We start from the raw sequence: 21,240 nt of genomic DNA, 5'->3' as shown, positions 1-21,240 counted from the left end.
CCCCTCCCCTCCCCTCCCCTCCCTTCTCTTTCTCTTTTGAGTAGGGCTTGCTCTGTCACCCAGGTTGGAGTGCCATGGCACAATCATGGCTCATTGCAGTCTCAAACTCCTGGGCTCAAGCAATTTTCCCATCTCAGCCTCCTGAGTAGCTGGGACTACAGGCGTATGCCACCATGCCTGGCTGAATTTTGTTCTTTTTCAATATTGTGTTGGCTATTTTGAGTCTTTTGCCTTTCTATATAAACCCACGGATCAGTTTATCAATGTCTGCAAAATAACTTGCTGGGATTTTGATTGGGATTGCCTTGAATCTATAGATCATTTGGGAAGAACTGATATTGTAATGATATTGTCTTCCTCTTCATAAACATGGAATAGTTCTTCATTTATTTAGTTCCTTGATTTTTTTTAAATCAAAGGTTTGTAGTTTTCCTCCTATAGATCTTATGTATTTTTTAGATTTATATCTAAGTATTTCATTTTGGAGGATGCTAATGTGTTTAACTTTATTGTGTGTGTTTATTGTGTGTTTAACTTCAAATTCCACTTGTTCTTTGCTGTATGTGCCATTTTTATCCCTATTTTATGGTTGTGAAAATTGATACTTAGAGGATTCAGGTGGCTTACCTGAAGTTGAACTGCTAGTAAGTGCCTTTTCTAATTCCATCCATTCATCTATTAATTCATCCATTTATTAATGAATTATTTGTTGAGCTTCTGTTATATGATAGACACTATTCTAGGGCTCGGGATACAACAGGGAACAAAACAAAAACTCTGTGTTCTCATGCAACTTACGTTCCAGTAGGGGAAGACAGATAATACTTAAACGTGTGGAACAAAGAATATATTCTACGGTGGAAATAATGATATAGTGATAAACTCCTCTATTTTAGAAGATTAAAAAATAAAGCAGGGAAGGGGATAGTGTGTGTGTGTGTGTGTATCTGTCTGTCTGACTGTCTATCTGTCTCTCTATCTAGTTTATCTAGGTAGCGTAGATGCGAATATGCCTGTGTATTAAGGAAGCCACGAGGAGGCCAATGTTGCTGCCGTGGAATAAGTAAAATGGAGAGTAAGTAACAGGAAGTAAGATCAGTGAGGTAACAAGAGGCAAAATTATGTAGGGTCTTACGGGCTGTTGTAAGAGAAATTGGATTTTGAGCAGAAGAGAGACATGGGATCTGTCTTAGGTTTTAATGGGATAATTCCCGTTACCTGTCATCTGGCCACTGTGTTGAGAACAAACTGAAAGGGAACAAGGATAGAATCAGGGAGACCAGTTAGGAAGCAGTTGACAGTAATCTAGGCAAGATATGTTGTTGGCTTAGTCCAGGGTGATACCAATGGGGAGGTAGTTTGCTGGAGAAAGAATAATCAGGGATGAGTCCAAGGTTTTTTGCCTGAGCAACTAGAAAAGTGGGGTTTATTGAGATGAGGAACACTATGGGAAGGGCAGGTTTTGTGGAAGGAGATCAGGAATTCATTTTCGGGCATATTTGAGATGCTTATCAGACATCTAGTTGGAAACATATATGAGTTTGAGGAGAGGTCAGGGCAGAGATAAAAATTTGGCAGGTGTCAGTGTGCTTATGGAATTTAAAGCTACAAGTCAAGATGACATGGAGAGAGATAGAAAAGAGAGTATGTCCAAGATCAGAGCCTAGTTCTAACTCAGCTCTTACAGAACCTAAATTCTTTTTTAAAAATTAAAAAAAGTAGAACTTATATTTGACCTACATTAGAATGTAGGCATAGATGCCAAGAGCCTAAATTCTTTTTTTTTCTTTTTTACACGGAGTCTCACTCTGTCACCCAGGCTGGAGTGCAGTGGCATGATCTCTGCTCGCTGCAACCTCTGCCTCCTGGGTTCAAGTGATCCTCTAGCCTTAGCCTCCCAAGTAGCTGAGATTACTGGCACCTGCCACCACACCAGTGAATTTTTGTATTTTTAGTAGAGACAGTGTTTCACCATGTTGGCCAGGCTGGTCTCAAAAACTCCTGACCTCAAGTGATCTGCCCGCATCGGCTCCCAAAATGCTGGGATTACAGGTGTGAGCCACTGGCTGCCAAGAGCCTAAATTCTTAATAATTGATATCCTATATTAGAGAGTGTACTCATTAAAAACCTAAGACAGAGGCTGCCCCTCAAGAAGTTTATGGTGTATTTGGGGAAACAAAATATAAACACAAAACATGTAAATGATAATACAAAGTAGTATATGATTACATGTCAGAATAACTGTAAGGGGTTGTAAGTTTACCTGTCCTGCAGAAGAAAAGATTACTTGGCATGGGAATTATTGGCAAAGGCCTGCTGGAAGAAATGGGACTTGAAATGAACCTCAGACAATGGGCAACAGATGTGGGGGTGAGGTTTGGAAAGTTCCCAAGACCACTGTCAGGTTCAAAAATTTGCTAGAGGGACTCAAAACATTCAGCAAAGTTGTTATAGTTACTGTTTGTTACAGCAAAACAACAACAACAAAAACTTTCAAAAAACTACACAGATTAAAATCAACAACAGAAAAGGCACATAGGACAGAGACTAGGAGAGTTCCACGAGTGAGCTTTCGCTTGTCCTTTCTCAGTGGAATTGTGGGGACAACACTTACTGCTCCCAGCAGTGATGTGTGGTAACATGCATGGAATATCGTCAATCAGGGAAGCTCATCCAAGCTTTGGTATCTAGGATTTTTACTGGGGTTTGGTCATATAGCCATGACTGACTACCCATGTAGACTTGGCTCTCTGCCCACATTGCTGACCTCCTTCCCCTCCACAGCTAAAATGGTGTGGCCTCAGGCCTCACCATCAGTCACACTGTTAGTATCTGCTATTTGGCAGTCAGAGCTTCCAGGTAAATGAAGAAGACACTTAGGCAGGGCATGCCAAAGGCTTTCCTCCCAGGAATCAGTGGCAAGGGTAGTCCTTTACTGCATAGTGAATAGAGGGGTGTGCTCTCTGTGGAGACAGCATGAGCTGAGAGACAGTAGGAATGAATATGCCATGTTTAGAAAACATTGTGGTGACTGCAATATGGGCTCGCACCTGAGAATGTGAACCCTGGAGCGGGACTGTCAGGAGTCGTATCCCAGCTATTGCTTGCTGGTTGTGGAATTTGTGGCAGTTCAGTAATCTGTAAGTCTTCTGTAAAGCAAGGGTAATGACAATACCTACTTTATAGCCTTGTTGTGGGGATTAAAGAGTTAACATATAAAGCATTTAGAGCATGAGCATTTACTTTACATAGTAAATGCTATAAAAATCATGAGTTTGTTCATTCATTCTTTAATCATTCATTCACTCAGTGATTTTTTTTTTTAATGTTAGTATGTTAAAAACTTGTTATTAGGTCCGCATCTCCTGAGCCTCATACCTTTATTTTCAGATACCTCATGTTATATCTAGAGCTTGTGTGGCTCTTTTAATATTATCGCGTTCAAGAAGAAATAAAATACTTTCACGCAAATTATTTCTACTAAAGGTAATATTATCATCAGTTTATTTGTTCAGGGATTTAATTTTAAGATATCAGCTCTTGCAAAGATCAGGCTTACTAAAGAATACATTTTGGTTAATTTTAGCTTTCTTACATACATTCAGGTCTGTGTATGATGACCAACCAAATGCGCACAAGAAGTTTATGGAAAAGTTAGATGCTTGTATCCGTAATCATGACAAGGAAATTGAAAAGATGTGTAATTTTCATCATCAGGGTTTTGTAGATGCTATTACAGAACTCCTTAAAGTAAGGACTGATGCAGAAAAACTGAAGGTAAGAAATATATTAAAATTGTTTACCTTTGTTCTCATTAAATTACTCAAGTCTTAGTTAATAGTACATATGTACAAGTCATTATTAAGTGTGTTACTTTCAAGAAGTGAATTTGTGTATGTATTTGGGAATGTTTTGTATGCTCTATTAACACAGTTGTCATGCTAATGACAGGAGTAGTCTCTTTTTCTGAAGCAAGTAATGCACTGACTTAACAGGATTTCTTTCCATGCAGGGAAGTGAACTCAAAACATGCATACAATGAAAGGCCCTATTTGCAGTTTTTGAATTTCTAAAATGACAAGTAGTACAATATTTATAAAATGTTACCCTCTAAAATTCCTTTAAAAACTTACCATAAATAGTTGTTTATCATAATGCTGATTGCCTCAGTATTATTTAATAATGTTAAAACTTTTTGAAAAGTTTAACAGCAGTGTGTGTTTTCTTAAAGAAAGTTGGTCTACACTTTCTGCTGTACAGATAAAGCATTATTTATTAAAAGAGACCTGGATTTGTTCAGTCAGGATAAAAAATATTTAATTATAAGAATTGTCCTATTTATCTTTCTTTACGTTTAGAGCACTAAGCAGACAAAATGACCCTGGTTCACCAAAGGTTATGATTAGAAAACCATTGTATAAAGGATATTCAGATAACAAGAGACTAACTACAGCATCAATGAGGTCACTGAGCATCTTTGTTCAGAAATTAATGAGATTTTTAATAAACCAGAATGTGCTTCCTTACTATGATGACCTAATGAGTCACTTAATATGTGGGAAAATTTGAGATTGAGCTTTGCCTGCACCTGCAGCATTAAAATGTTGCTGTGGATTGAAATTTCTGTGTTTGATGTTAATCAACCACCCAGTGTTTGCATTCAGCAAAGTATGAATGTTTAATTACCATAAAATGCAATCACCATTTCCTACAGACAATGAATGGCACATAGACCTCATTGAAGTTATCAAAAGGGGACCAGTGGTCAATTGGGTCAGTGATTTGAATTGTTTGACAGACTTAGAGAAGCAAGTAAAGTTCAAAAATCCTGAGTAAATTTGAGAAGTTTGCCACAGAATCTGTTAAAAAGAACTGTCATAAGTAATTGAAGTTAACAAAAGCCCTTTTCAATCAAAAGTTCAAGTTCAAGCTGTAGAGTTAATTTGAATTTGCATTTCTTTGTTCTAAGTTTCTCATGAAGCATGATCTGATTACAAGGGTGAGCAGTTACATCAGGGCAGTTTTATGCATATTTGTCTAACTAAGGTGAAATTAAATTTTTAAGGTGCAAGTTACTGATACCAACCGAAGGTTTCAAGATGCTGGAAAAGAGGTGAGAAAATGATACTTTTCTGTGTATTCAGTATGTAGTTATTCTTTAACTGTTTGTTTAAAGATATGAACATTCCTTCCTTTCTAAGGTGATAGTCCACACAGAAGATATCATTCGATGTAGAATTCAGCAGAGAAATATTACAACTGTAGTAGAAAAGTTGCAGTTATGCCTTCCAGGTGAGTTAAACTTGTCTGTAATAAAATGTTTGGCTTGGTAAAATTATAATTTAATAATAGCAAATAGTGATTCTTTAGTATGGGAATTACAGATTATTTGGTGATTGCCTGCCAACATAGACCATGCTTATCTTTCAGGTTCGTTTTATTCCATGAATTTTCATGCTTTTGTCATGTTAGAAAGCTTCTGTTTGATTATATGTCACATCAGTTTCCTAGAACAGCAACTTCTACATTTCCATTTCCTGTCTGCCTCTTTTGCCCTTTGTCCTCCATAACCCCTTTTTGTTTTTCCTTGGAATACTTTCCCATGGGGAGAGTCTTTTGGTTACCTTTACCTAATTTGCCTGATTTTTTACCTCTGGTATTCCATTGTTTTTTTGTTTGTCACTTAGCAGGTTGTTTTTGCTTTGCTCACAATCTCATTGTGCTGATAAGGTGAGAAAAACACCAGAAGTGCCGAATCTTCACCATTCTTGCCTTTCCTCCTGTATTTTGGAAATGCTGTTTCTGGTCTCTTTGTTGGGGCTAAGTATTACTTGGGCATCAGATAAATTCTGAGGAAACTAACCAGTATTTTCTTTACCTGGATTTAATATACTTTAAGTTGGATGCATTCTATTCAAACAAAAGGAAGCAGGTATATGACTTTTTAAAATTTCTTTTAATTTTTAAATTTTTTAGAGATAGGGTCCCACTCTGTTATCCAAGCTAGAGTGCAGTGGCTTGATCATAACTCAGTGCAGCCTTGAACTCCTGGGCTCAAGCAATCCCCTTGCCCCAGCCTAGTGCTGGGATTACAGGCATGAGCCACCACACCCGGCCATTTTTTTTTTTTTTTTAATATGCTAAGCTAAATCCATCCTTTGTCCCATTTTGAAACTTATTATTGTTTTTTTTGGGAAGGAGCCTAAACCTCCATATTCAGCAGAATAGAATGAGATATTTTATATGATATATATATATATTTTTTTTTTGGGGGGGGGTGGAGTCTCACTCTGCCTCCCAGGTTGGAGTGCAGTGGTGCGATCTCTGCTCACTGCAACCTCCACCTTCTGGGCTCAAATCATTCTCCTACCTCAGCCTCCCGAGTTGCTGGGATTATAGGCGCCCACCACTATGCCCACCTAATTTTTGTATTTTCAGTAGAGATGGGGTTTCACCATTTTGGCCAGGCTGGTTTCGAACTCCTGGCCTCAAATGGTCCACCTGCCTCGGCCTCCCAAAGTGCTGGGATTACAGGCATGAGCCGCTGTGCCTGGCTATATGCTATTTTTATAATGTAAATTTAGCTTAGACTACAAATTAAATTGTTAAAACTGTTAGCAGATTTTATTGGCTAAAAAAATTATTATTATTTATTTATTTATTTTTTTGAGACAGAGTCTCGCTCTTTTGGTCAGGCTGAAGTGCAGTGGCTTAATCTTGGTTCACTGCAACCTCAGCCTCCCAAGTAGCTGGAATTACAAGCATGCACCACCACGCCTGGCTAATTTCTGTAAATTTAGTAGAGACGGGATTTCACCATGTTGGCCAGGCTGGTCTCAAGCTCCTGGCCTCAAGTGCTCCATCCACCCCAGCTTCCTAAAGTGCTGGGATTACAGGCGTGAGCCACTGCCCCTGGCCTGTTTTTTGACTTGTGAGAATAGCTTTTCTTTTTTTTAGAATCAGTGAAATTCTACTCAGCTTAATCTCTGATGGACCAGGCATATTTACATAAAAACTTTGAGTAAATAAAATGTTGGCTTATTATGTTAAGTTTCAGGGTTGAGAAACCTGTTTCCTTAATAGTCATGTTTAACAATACCTCTTTGGTACCATCAGGTGCGTTGTAATAGCTATGAAGATGTCCTCTAAGTTTGAATGTTTTGTCCCTGTCTGATAATAAACCTTAAAAATTGGTTATTGATGGAATGAGCAAGAGCCAAATTCAGCTTATTCCCCACTGGGCTTTTTAAAATAGAGAAATAAAGGGAAATAGAGATCAGATGTTTGTTACTGCTACTGTCTTTGTTTTTAAGCTAGACAGCAACTCTTAGTTCATATAAATATTGTGTTCCTAATGGCCACATCCAGAACTGCCTGCTTTTCTCTATTCATCTTTCAGGCCTACTATCCACTTATAAATGTGTGTGTGTGTGAGTGCGTGTGTGTGTGTGTGCACGCGCACGCGCGCCTGTCAGGCATCGTGGTAGGTATTGGAACTATAAAGTTGGAAATAACACAATCTCAGCTTTTGAAGGATCCTATAATCTGTGAAAGGAAGATAAATCTCGGGACCCTAAAATCACTAAGCCAAGAAAAAAGTCAAGCTGGGAACTGTGTCAAGTAAACTTGCCTCCCATTTTTCTCCTGAATAAGATAGCTGCAAAGATAAGAAGCTACATACTCCCTCACAGTTTGCCCACTGGAAATTCCTTGTGGACAAAGGACAGACAGAACTCAAAGTCGTCCTTCTGAGGCTCACCTGAGACAAATGCATATCTGATTGCTTCCTCTGCCCTTTTATTTGTGTAAAAATGCAGAGTCACTGGGCCAGACTAAATTGTATATTCAGTGGAAGGCTGATCAAGGACTCAAAAAAATGCAGCCTTTTGTCTCTTACCTACTTCTAACCTGAAAGCCCCCATTTCTGAGTTGTCCCGCCTTACCAGACTGAACCAATGTATATCTTACACATATTGATTGATGTCTCATGTCTCCCTAAAATATATAAAAGCAAACCGTACCCCTGACTACCTTGGGCACATGTTTTCAGGAGTTTCTGAGACTGTGTCATGGGCATGCCGTTAATCTTGGCAAAATAACTTTCTAAATTGACTGAGACCTGTCTCAGATACTTGGAGTTCACAGATCTTATGGGAATAAAGACAAGTAAGTCATTAGTTACAGTACAGTTGCCTAACTCCTCCTTGGATTAGGAGGAGTATGAGAGGGTATAAGAAGTCATAGCTTGGACATGATGACCCATGACTGTAATCCCAGCACTTTAGGAGGCTGAGGTGGGAGGATCATTTGAGGCCGGGAGTTTGAGAACAGCGTGGGCAACATAGGGAGTCCCTGTCTCTACAGAAAATTAAAATAAAAAAAAAAAATGAGCCAGGTGTGGTGGCGCGCTGGTGGTTATAGCTACTTGGGAGGCTGAGGTGAGAGGATTGCCTGATTCCAGGAGGCTGAGGCTGCAGTAGGCCATGATTGTGTAACCTGAGTGACAGAGCAGTACCCTGTCTCAAAAAAAAAAAAAAAAAAAATCACAGCATAAACAATGGATTTATTTTCCTGGTGTGTTAGTTTTTACTGTTTTTGAGGAAAGCATTATTTTTATATGGAAATGGTATGAGATAGATATGAAATTTACATGAATTGTTAAGATTGGAGACTTCAAAGAAAGTTTATACTTACTGCAGCAGGCTCTCTCCCAGTTTATGTGTCCGTCTAATGCTTTGGTTGGAAAATGTGAAAAAATTACATTACAATATAAAGGCTATGATAGAGATATACATAGGATCCTGTGAGGCAACAGATTCGGGGTTGATTCACTATAGCTGCCATTGCAGTTTTTATGGTTTTCAGACACATAAACAATGTTTTTTGTAAACTTGGAGGCCCCTAGGAGGAGTCACATGACTGTAGAAAAATCTGGAAAAAAAGTGTTGTCTATCCATATTGTAGAGGGAAAGCAAAGTGTGTACTCATTCTGTACTTTGAAATTCTAAGTTTAAAGGGTAATCTACGTGGTTTAAAACCCTTTTGGTGACACTATATTATCTTGGCAAAGATTAATTTATTGAATAATTGCATTCCTTTCTATCAAACAATTACATTTGATAGAAAGGATGAAATGAATCAAGATACTTTGTTATGTTTATTTCTGGCTGTATTATAATTTACTCCTACTGCTGTAAGCTTTTGACATTTTTCATTCTTTGTGGATTTGGTATAAACTTTTGTTTATAGTGAGTTTAACACAAGTGTGTTATTTTGTTTGGTATGTTGTATGTTGAGTCAAAAATCAATGAATCTCACACTCAACTTTCTCTCTCAAATAACTAAAGTCTAAAGTGCCAGTTCTATTTCAGGGAAGAAACGTTAGTAATTTCTGGATAGGATAATTGTTAGCAGGCTAATGTCTCAGTTATATGTGTTAACATACACAAGTGTTCCAGGTTCAGTGTAATACATCTATGTGTATGTGTGTGTGTGTGTGTGTGTGTGTATGTGTGTATATATAATAAAACGTTCAGTATATAAGGAAATTAAAATGTTTTTATATACTTGAAGTATTTAACATTTTATTTGAAAATATTAGCCTAACTCAAGGTGTAGAAGTCTAATGAATTTGTAATATACTCTTTCCTGCTTTGATTATTTTCATCTCTCAAAATATTTTCTTTTCATTTTGAAAGCTAAAATGTTATATTTTTTAATGCAGTGCTAGAAATGTACAGTAAGCTGAAAGAACAGATGAGTACCAAAAGGTGAGTTGGTTTTTTTTTCTTATTGTTTTAAATAAGAATTTTTTTCTATTATTGAAAGGACAGATATATTTACTGTAAATCATAGTGAATCATGAGTTTTGCTGTCCTCATTACCCTAACCTTTGTACTTAAAATTCATGCATCAGGATAATCCACTAAAGCAAATCTTAGCCTTTTATTAATGAATCATTGTCCTTTATAAATGATATAAATGATTAGTAATGTTGATCAAGGACAAATAGCTGAACAGGAATGAAAATATTGATTAACTTACCAACATACTAATATTGCATGTAACTAAGGGCTAGGTGCGTATTGTGGAAGGAAAAGAGTGTAGGCAGTTATTTTTTTTTTTTTTTTTCTTTTGAGGCGGAGTCTCGCTCTGTCGCCCGGACTGGAGTGCAGTGGCCGGATCTCAGCTCACTGCAAGCTCCGCCTCCCGGGTTTACGCCATTCTCCTGCCTCAGCCTCCGGAGTAGCTGGGACTACAGGCGCCCGCCACCTCGCCCGGCTAGTTTTTGTATTTTTTAGTAGAGACGGGGTTTCACCGTGTTAGCCAGGATGGTCTCGATCTCCTGACCTCGTGATCCGCCCATCTCGGCCTCCCAAAGTGCTGGGATTACAGGCTTGGGCAGTTATATTTTGACAATCTGGGTGAATGTTGTACAGATTCTGTACTACAGATTCTGTTTTATAACTCAAATGCATATATGACAGATGAAAAAGAAAGTAATTTAAAGTAGTTTATCGATTGCCATGGGAGCACTGGATATAGTGATGTTTAAAATATTTTAAAGACGAACAATTTTGGCCAGGTATCGTGGCTCATGCTTGTAATCCCAGCACTTTGGGAGTCTGAGGCAGGAGGATCACTTGAACCCAGGAGTTTGAGACTAGCCTGGGCAATATAGGGAGACCTCATTTTGACCCCCACCCCCTAAAAAAAGAAAAGAAAAAAAAAAACAAACGATTCAGAAGTACCATAGAAAAACCAAAATAAATGAGACAGTTTGGACTAGGGAAAAAATGATTTCTTCTTGATTAGTAACTACTTAATTATCAGAACACATCATATACAGACCTATAGTAAAAGATGTGTGTGTGTGTTCTGCCTCATGGTGCTACATGTTGAATTTCATTAGGCTTTACTAGTTAGTGCAATTTATTTAGAATGATTTTTTCCCTGTAATAAACAAGCCAAAAACTATTCTGAAAGTCTGTTTTGTTCACATATGTGTTAATAATATATTCTCTTTTTAAATCAGTGTTATATATCCTCACATTTTAAAGATCCAAATAATTGCTGTGTGTGTGTGCTGCAAAACAACAACAACAACAACAACAAAAAACAGATATCACCTTTCCTATTTCCCATTCACCATTCCTTCTTTATAGGAGCAAAAACTTTTACCTCTTTTAATGGATTATTTTGGTATTTACATTTATGTCTTTAAATAACTAACTTTTAATTATTACCATATTATTTTCCAGTTTGGGACATTATTGGTTTTTCAGTAATATAATCTAATGTTTGTACTCACATTTTCTCAACTATCCCCAAAATGTGTTAGGTCTTTTTCCCTTCCTGAAAACATTGATTGGTATGTGTTCTTTTGTCCCTTTTAATCTAGAACAGTCCTCCTGTTCTTTGTTGTTTTCATGGAAGACTCCAGGTCAGTTCTCTCGTAGACCAGGGCATTTTGGATTTATCTAGTTGTTTCTTCATGTTTAGATTCAGGTTAAAAGATTTTGGCAAGAGTATGACATAATTGATATCTCACATTGCATGACATCAGGAGGCTTATACAGTCATGTTGTGTTTAGGTTATGCTAAATTTGATCATTTGGTTAAGGGGAAATCTACCAGATGTCTTTTGAAAAAGTATATTTTTCTCTTTGCAATTAGTAAGTAATCTGTGGGTCCTGTTTCCTAACAGCTTTTCATCCAGTAGTTTTATCATTCTTGCCTTAATCCATTATTATATTGGATTTGCAAGATGTTGATTTAAAAAATGCTATTATTTCTTTAACATTTATTAACTGGCTTTTTTATATATAAAGAAGAGCTTTTTATTCCCCACCACCACCTTTTTTCTTTTTTTCCTGATTATTGTTGTGAACTTATGCATTTTAAAAATAAAAATTTATTATTGTCATTATTCATTTTGATGCACAAATTGTTTCAAATTTAACAAGAGAAACTCCTCAGATTAGTTCGTGTGTCTCTGTCTTTGAGTATTTTTGTGTTTATTGTACAGTAAGATGTTTGAAACTCTCATTGTGCTTTTTTTTTTTTTTTTGCCTCAGATCTGGAAGCAGCCATTCTCCAGGGTACCCTAGCTCCTTTTAGTATTAATGGTATTTAGAAACTAAGATGTATAGGTTGGGAGCAGTGGCTTACACCTGTAATCTCAGCACTTTGGGAGGCTAAGGCAGGCAGATGGCTTAAGCTCAAGAGTTTGAGAGCTGCCTGGCCAACATGGTAAATCCCCATCTCTACTGAAAAACAAACAAACAAAAATAACTGGGCATGGTGGCGTGTGCCTGTGGTCCTAGCTACTAGGGGGTTGTAGGGGGTGGGTGCTGAGGCAGGAGGATCTCTTGGGGCAGGGAGCCAGTTGCAGTGAGCTGAGATTGAGCCACTATACCCCAGCCTGGGTGACAGCGAAACCCTGTCTCAAAAGAAAAACAAAAACAAAAACAAGGAACTAAGATGTATGTGTGTGACTTATTACATACACACACACACACACGCACACACACACACACACACACACACACACAGTTTGAAGTTGTCAGTTTGTGACCTACCTTTTCTCTCTTTTAGAACCTTCTCTTTGTCCTCTGTGGTCTATCATTTCCTGATGATGTACTTTGATGTGGGTCTATTTACCTTCTTTGTGATGGGTACTTAGTGAGCCTTCTTTTAATCTGGAAATTATCCTTTAAATTTCATAATATCCTTAAGCATTAGGAAGTTTTTTTGAATTATTTTTTTCCTTCTGTCTTCTTGATTATTTCTGTAGGATATTAATAGTTCAGTCTTCTAGATTGGTTCTCTAATTTTCTTATCTCTTCTTTGACATTTAAAAATCTTTTGGTCTGCTTGCTCTTTTTTCTATGAGATTATTTCATCTTTACCTTCCAAAGGTGGTGCTGATTTTAAAAAATTTCTGCTAATTTTTAATTTGTAGGAGCTCTTTTATGATCTTCAATTTTTTTTTTTCAGATAGCCTCTTGTGTTTGCTTTTAGAGATTCTTGGAGTTGTAGACTTATGACTTGTGCATTTTTGTTTATGTTATACTAAAATAAACATACCTGTGTAGCCACCAGGTTTAAGATGTTGAATGTTATTACCGCCCAAAAGCTTTCTTATACTTCCTCATAGTCACCGCCACCAAAACAAGATACAGAATACTTCCGTCACCCCCCCCCCAGTTTGCTCATACCTCTTTCCAATTTCTCCTCCCTTCTCTAGAAATAACCGCTTTCTGAGTTTTAGCATCATAGATTAGTTTTGTTTGTTTTTAGAACTGATTTAAATGGAATCTTCTTCACTCCTGATAATGTTTTTAAAATTCGTTTGTGGTTGCGTAGTTTCTTTTTATTGCTAGAATTTGTTTATGTATCCATTAGTTGCTATTTGGGTGGTTTCAGGTTTGTGGGTATTATGAATAAGACTGCCATGAAACTAAGGTATGAGTCTTTTTTATAGGGATATGTTTATATTTCCATTTAGTAAGTATATAGGAGTAGAATTGCTCAGTGATAGCATAAATGAATGCTATACTTTTTAAGAAACCATTAAATACTTTTCTATTTAAGATATGATTTGAAAAATAGACTTTTAAAATATAATTTAAAAAATAATTATTCTAGTAGTACCATTTATACTTCCATTAGCAATGTATTAATAAAAGAATTTCATTTGCTTCACATCCTTGCAAATTAGTTTGTTCTAGTTGAGCCATTTTGGTAAGTATAAAATAGTATCTCATTGTTGCAATTTGCATTTTCCTGATGACTGATTGTTTATAGATTGGAGTAAACAGATTTATTTATTTATTTTACCACCAGTGAAATCAGAGGTAGAAAAATCATGGGTTTAGACTGTAGAAAGAAAGGATTTAGGTTAGACACAATGCAGGGCATCTAGATGTAAAGGTTTGGGAATGTTGAATTTTGGTGGCAAGAAAACCTTTGGAATTGGCTTCTCTAGAGATCTTTAAGTATCATAAGTGCCTTTTTATTTGGTATTTGGCTGTTTGTATGTTTTCTTTTGTGAAGTGTCTGTTCACATCTTTTGCTTAAACTTTTTATTTAATAGATTTTATGTTTTAGAGCAGTTTTAGGTTTACAGAAATATTAAACACAAAGTACAGAGTTCCCATATACTTTTTTCTTCTTTCCAAGCAGTTTTTCGTTATTAATGTCCTGCATTAATATGGCACATTTACTATAACTGATGAACCATTATTGATACATAAGTATTTACCAAAGTCCATAGTTTTACAGTAGAGTTCACTCTGTATTGTACAGTTCTATGGATTTTGGCAGACATACATCATGTATCCATTACAGTATCATACAGAATAGTTTCACTGCCGAAAAATTTCCTGTGTTCCCTGTCTTTCCCCATCCTTCCCAGCTGTGAACCCCTGCCAATAACTGAACTTTGTACTGTTTCTATAGTTTTATCTTTTCCAGAATGTCAGATAGTTGAAATAACATAGTATATATATAACATGTTCAGACTGGCTTATTTCACCTGACAATATGCATTTAAGGTTCCTCTATGTCCTTTCGTGACTTGACAACTTATTTCTTTTTTAATCACTGAATAATATTACATTATATGGATGAACCATAGTTTATCCATTCACCTACTGAAGGACATCTTGGTTGCTTCTAAGTTTTGGCAATTGTGAATAAAGCTGCCATAAACATTTGTGTGCAGGTTTTATGGACGTAAATTTTTAATTAATTTGGGTAAATACCTGGGGATGCAATTGCTGGATCATATGGTAAGAGTATGTTTAGTTTTGTAAGAATCTGCCAAACTGTCTTCAGAAGTGGCTGTACTATTTTGCACTCCCACCAGAATAATGAGAGTTTCTGTTGCTCCACATCCTCCGCAGGATTTAGTATTGTCATTGTTTCAGATTTTGCCTGTTCTAATAGGTGTGTAATGATATCTCGTTGTTACTTTAATTTGTAATTCACTAATGACATATGATGTTGAGCATCTTCTCACATGTATGTCTTCTTTGGCGAGGTGTACAAGTCTTCTGATCACTTTTTAATTCGGTGGCTTAATTTTGAACTGTTGAGTTTTAAGTGTTCTTTTTATATTTTGGATACAAGTCCTTGATTCAATTTGTGTTTTGAACATATTTTCTCCCAGTCTGTGGCTTGTTTTTTCATTTTCTTAACAGTGTCTTTAAAGAGTAGAAAGTTTTAGTTTTAATGAAATTAAATCAGAAAAGTCCAGTTTACCTTTTTTCTTTCCCTCATGGACTGTGCTTTGGTGTTTCTAAAAACTAATTGCCAAACCCAAGGTCATCTAAAATTTCGCTTGTGTTATCTTCTAGAGTCTTAGAGTTTTATGTTTTACATTTAGGTCTGTGATCCATTTTGAATTAATTTCTATAAAAAGTGAAGGTCATTGTTTACATTTATTTGTTCACTTTTTTGCATGTGAATGTCCAGTTATTCCAGCAGCATTTATTGAAAGAACTACTCTTTTTCCATTGAATTTCCTCAGTTAACTGTATTTGTGTATTTCTGTGCTTTCTGTTTCATTTTATTGACCTACTTGTTAATCCTTTTGCCTTTACCATACAGTCTTTAATATTGTAACTTTATACAGTATTAAGTCTTGAAGTTGGGTAGTGTCAATCTATCCTTCAACTTTGTTCTTCAATATTGTGTGGCTATTCTGGGTCTTTTGCCTGTCTATATAAACTTCAGAATCACGTTGTTGATATTCACAAAGTAAGTTGCTGGGGTTTTGATTGGGGTTGCATTGAATCTGTAGATCAAGTTGGGAAGAACTGATATCTTGATGATACTGAGTCTTCCTATTCATTAATATGGAATATCTTTCCATTTATTTAGATTTTCTTTAATTACTTCTATCAGAGTTGGTATTAGTTCCAGAAAATTTTTGTTGAAGATTTTTACATAGATACATTTCATGTTACCTGCAGAGACTTTCGTTTCTTTTTTCAGTCTTACTGGCTCTTTCTTCTTGTCTTATTTCACTAGCTGGTACTTCCACATAGTCTGATGTTGACTAGGAATGGTGAGAGGGAACATCTTTGCCTTGTTCTCAATCTCATGGGGGAAAAGCATCTTGTTTCCCACCATTAAGTATGATACTAGTTTTGTATAATTTGTGTTTCTTTAAATTTGTTAAGGCCTGTTTTGTGGCCCAGAATGTATCTGTCTTGATGTTCCATGAGCTTGAGAAGAATGTGTATTTTGTAGTTGTTGGATGAAGTATTCTATCAGTGTCAATTAGATCCAGTTGATTGATGGTACTGTTCAGTTCAACTATGTCCTTATTGAATTTCTACCTGCTGGATCTGTCAATTATTGTTAGAGGCTTACTGAGGTCTGCACTTGTAATAGTGTATTTATTTATTTTCTGTTACAGTTCTATTAGTTTTTGCTTCACATATTTTGATGCTCTGTTGTCAGTTACATACACAATAAAGATTGCTATGTCTTCTTGGAGAATTGACTATTTTATCATTATGTAATGTTCTTTATCCCTAATAATTTTCCTTGCTCTGAAATCTGTTTCATCTTAATATAGCTGATCTACCTTTCTTTTGATTAGTGTCAGTATGGTATATCTTTCTCTATCGCTTTGTTTTTTATCTCTTTGTGTCTGTACATTTGAAGTGATTCAGACATCATATAGTTGTGTCTTATTTTTTTCCACTTAGAATTTAATAAAAATTTCGTACTTTTTCATGTATCTTGTAAATTTTTTTGTATGCAGGACATTGTATTTAAAAAGAATAGAAGAGACTGAAGTAACCAATTCTATGGTAGGACAAACTCTGGTGAAATGGAAATGCCCAAGGGAAGGCAAATGAAGTAAGAGCAGTGGCATAATTTGTACTTTGTAGGCCAGAGAATCATTGGAGTACTCACACGTTCTCTATTTAGTGATGACACGTACATTTTTTGAAGTATCTTGTATTTATAAAAACAGACACCTTGTCAGAGGTTTAGTATATAGGAAAATTTGGTCTACTGTTGTTTATTTTTAAAAATCAGAGACTTAACATTCCAATTATAAGGACATCATTACCTTATAATAAAAGACTTTACAGATAGGGTAATAATTTGTTTTAAAATAATTTATAAGGTAAATTCCATTATATATTGTTGAATAGGGTATGTGCTTATAGAACTGGAAGTGTAGATATATAACTGGATGGAAATGTGACCAAACGCTGATGAGTTAATTACAACATGATAACGTCAGATCATAGGTGCTTTTTATATTCCCCTTTTAGGTTTTGTATTTTTCTAGTGGTTATGGATTACTGTTATAATTTTGTAAAAACAGTGTTAAGTGTATCTAAAGGAGAAATGGTAATCTATTGTGGTGTCATTTTTGCTTGCATTTAGAAACAGATAAAACATAGGAGATTTGTGGCTAAATTTTAGAAAGGATCCAGGGCCTGGTCTCTGACTTCTGCTTTCTGTCTAAAATGATAAACTTTCCATATATCTTCACCGGAACTTTCCCAGAAAGCAGAGTCTGAGGTAAAAATAATATATTTTACTACTTTTTTAGGGAGTATAATCCTTGAGAAGTTCCCTGAATCCTAGTTTTAGGGAAAGGGAAATGAGACAGGAAATCAGTTGAGAGAGCAAATATGAGAGTGAGTTATTGAGTTATTTAAATACCTTTAGGGAGGGTTGTATATGTTTTTGCAAATCATAACCTTCCCTCCAGGAAGAGGAAAGGAGACCTTATCTCTGACTTGCTTTTCTTATTGGTTAAGAGTTCAACCCCCTGACATTAACTCTCCACATTTCTGGGTTGTGTGTATGTGGGTGCTAGGTAAGTCTTATGACCTCTCATGCATCTGATAATGTCTCATGGGAGCACCAAGATGGGAGGTGAGAGATGAGCAGCATGAAGGGAGGCACAGTTGTGCTATGAAGTAAGTTGACTGTGTCTGTGGTATGTTGCAAAAACTACTGGTAATATTTTTCATTTATTCTACACCACTTAGGATTTTGAAATCCTATTTTGAAATGTATTTTGAAATACATTATAGACATTAGCATGAATTTTCAGAAACCATACCTGTTGTAGAGAGAATACTTTTGAAATATACCTAGTTCATATAAAATCAGGAAATTAGTCCAGGATCAGGTAGTATGATTTGACTATTGATTGATCTGTTGCATCTAAAATGTTATGGGTTATACTGAAAATACCTAATTCATTATTTCACTTCATCTAAGCTTTTAATATCTCAGGCATTATCAAAATTATTGTAATGACAGCTCTCCCACCCATACCACCACCTAAATATTTTAGTTTCTGACCAAATGTACATTTTGTTTACATTATAAGCATGCTGATGTTTACCAAGATAAAATTTAGATAGTCTAATTTTTAAATTAGTGGTCATATTTTGTGACAATTTGCAGAATATACTCTGTCTTTGAGAGTATATGCCAGAAAACTAATTGGTATTTTAAAACAGCTTTTGAATATAACGTCTTTTTTGTTTTGTTTTGTTTTTTCTGTTTTGAGAAAGTTTCTTACTCTGTCACCCAGGCTGGAATGCAGTTGCATGATCTCACTGCAGCTGCTACCTCCCAGATTCAAATGATTCTCATGCCTCAGCCTCCTGAGTAGCTGGGATTACAGGTGTGCACTGCCATGCCCGGCTAATTTTTGCATTTTTAGTAGAGACAGGATTTCACAACGTTGGTCAGGCTGGTCTTGAATTCCTGATCTCAGGTGACCCGCCCGCCTTAGCCTCCCAAAGTCCTGGGATTACAGGTGTGAGCCACCACACCTGGTGGGTCTTTTCAACTTAATTTTGTTTTCACTTATATCTTATAGTTTCTATCAACTTAGTTTTGCTTTTTTTGTACATTAGTTAATGCCTTTTCCCACTTTTAATGTCATCCAGTTCAGCAGAAAGATATAGAATGCTATGTAATTAATTTTTAAAGTTCTTCTGCCTAACTCTCAAATAGATTTTTGGTGGTGAGTATTATTGTAGGAAACTGACAGTTTGGTAAGGTCTCAATCCTGCTACCAATTAATATGGTATCTTGATCAAATTATATACTCTTTTTCTGTGTTTCAGTTTTCTCATCTATAGAATGCTACTTGTAATATCTGCTATAGAAGTGTACCTCATAGAAGTCCAAAGAGAACTGAATTATGTATATGAAAATATATGTCAGTTTATCTCGGGCAAAGGCTATACTAATTGCTGCATACCCAGCATGTCACACTGTGAAATAGTAGCCCCCAAAGCCCGAAAAATATTCAGTAAATATTTGTTGAATTGAAAAAGCACTCTACCAGCGTGCATTTTTACCTGTGTGTGTGTGTGTGTGTGTTACTTAACAGTATTTCTAATTGCCTTAAATAGTAGTATGACATTTTTTTAAAAGTTAAATAAATTTTATTTTAATTAGAATTATGTTCAAGTTACATACTTTTTTGTATGGTGAATCCATGTGGACGGGTATTAGGATGGGAGATAGAATACAAAATCATATAGCAAATCACTAAATGTTGTAATTCAGAAATTTGAAACAATTATACATATTCATTTAAGGTATTGAGATGACTGTGATAATGCTTTTGATGTTATAGATTCAGATGAAGTGAAATAAGGAAGTTTTACATTAATGTATGCCATGAACTTTGAGCCTGTGGCTTGTTTATGTGGTTTATAGTCTGTCCTTGACAAATAGATGTAAATATTAATTTTACTTATTTTAACTATGACTAGGCCCTTTTTAATGAATAATCAGTGTAAGACTGATTATTTAGACTTACTTGTAAATTTATTGTGATAAGAACTTTTTATAGAGTTTTCTTTTTACCTTCTCACAGGTACTATTCTGCCCTAAAAACTATGGAACAATTAGAGAATGTGTACTTTCCCTGGGTTAGTCAATACCGGTTTTGTCAGCTCATGATAGAAAATCTTCCCAAACTCCGTGAGGATATTAAAGAAATCTCCATGTCTGATCTCAAAGACTTTTTGGAAAGCATTCGAAAACATTCTGACAAAATAGGTGAAACAGCGATGAAGCAGGTGAGATTAAAAATAACTTTGATTTAATATTGTTTCGTAATATAGGATCTGGAAAATACCCAAAGTTTACTTCTTTAACTTACATAAAATGCTTATTTTTGTTTTACCTTTTTCTTTTCTTTTCTGGTTATTGTTTAGAAAGGATTCTATCAGTGTTTTCTTTGGCTTCACAGTTACTCCTTTTTTAAGTAAAATCAGTCTAACTTAAATTCTTTAGTTACCACCTGAACTGTCAGCATTCTTCTCCATATATGTGGTGTTACATTATCCTTTATCACCAGCCAAATCTGGTATAGAATTAGCTAAACAGTGGCAGCCACAGAGGCAAGTGGGAGCCTTTTTACGCTAAGATTATAAACTGTTCTCTATTTAAAACAAATTAAAAATATTAACCATGAATTAAAAACTGTTATAGTTCAATAATGAATGGACAAACAATGGGAAAAGCCTCAGCAGTTATGAAGTTAATATATCTACCTTTTGAGTCAGCAGTTCCACTGCTAGGTGTTTATCAGTGAGAAACAAAAAACATGGCCTCATGATATTCATAGCATCTTTGTTCACAGTTAGCCCCAAACTGGAAACAACCCAAATGACTATCAGAAGGAGAATAGATACATAAATTGTGGTATATTCATATAATGGAGTACTACCTAGCAATAAAAATGAATGAATTACTGATAATGCAACAACATGTATAAATCTCACAGATATGTTGAGCCACAGAAATTGAATGCAAAAAGGCACAAATTGTGTGATTCCATTTTTATTGCCATTCAAAAGCAGGTAAAACTAAGATGAAAAAATCAGAACAGTGGTTACCTCTGGGTGGGGAAATTGCCTAGGAAAGGACACAAGGCAACTTTCTGGGGAGATGGAAATGTTTTATACCATGATAAAAATATATTTGTCAAACTTGTACAGATCTTAGCTATATATTTCAATGTATATACATCTTACTTAAAAAAACTATAATAAACTATAAATAGAAAACTATAAAAAATAATTTGGGGCTGGGCGGGGTGGCTCACGCCTGTAATCCAGCACTTTGGGAGGCGAGTCGGGCGGATCACGAGGTCAGGAGATCAAGACCATCCTGGCTAACGCGGTGAAATCCCGTCTCTACTAAAAATACAAAAAAAATTA

The 21,240-nt window shown here is 35.8% G+C and overlaps 1 protein-coding gene across 2 annotated transcripts in view; it reads left to right on the top strand.

The window, feature by feature from the left end:
• Positions 1-21,240, top strand: part of EXOC6 (exocyst complex component 6) — a 214,699-nt gene that overhangs the window by 45,244 nt on the left and 148,215 nt on the right. For both annotated transcript variants that reach the window (XM_011934325.1, XM_011934324.1), the window contains 5 exons: positions 3,607-3,778; positions 5,067-5,114; positions 5,203-5,293; positions 9,726-9,771; positions 19,890-20,094. In XM_011934325.1, the coding sequence (XP_011789715.1) occupies positions 3,607-3,778; positions 5,067-5,114; positions 5,203-5,293; positions 9,726-9,771; positions 19,890-20,094 (562 nt within the window). The remainder of the gene's footprint in view (positions 1-3,606; positions 3,779-5,066; positions 5,115-5,202; positions 5,294-9,725; positions 9,772-19,889; positions 20,095-21,240) is intronic.

This window comes from Colobus angolensis, unplaced genomic scaffold, assembly GCF_000951035.1.
Source record: "Colobus angolensis palliatus isolate OR3802 unplaced genomic scaffold, Cang.pa_1.0 Scaffold134, whole genome shotgun sequence".
NCBI classification, from domain to species: domain Eukaryota; kingdom Metazoa; phylum Chordata; class Mammalia; order Primates; family Cercopithecidae; genus Colobus; species Colobus angolensis.
Note: the sequence above shows the minus strand (reverse complement) of the source record. Positions and strands in the feature narration are given on the sequence as shown.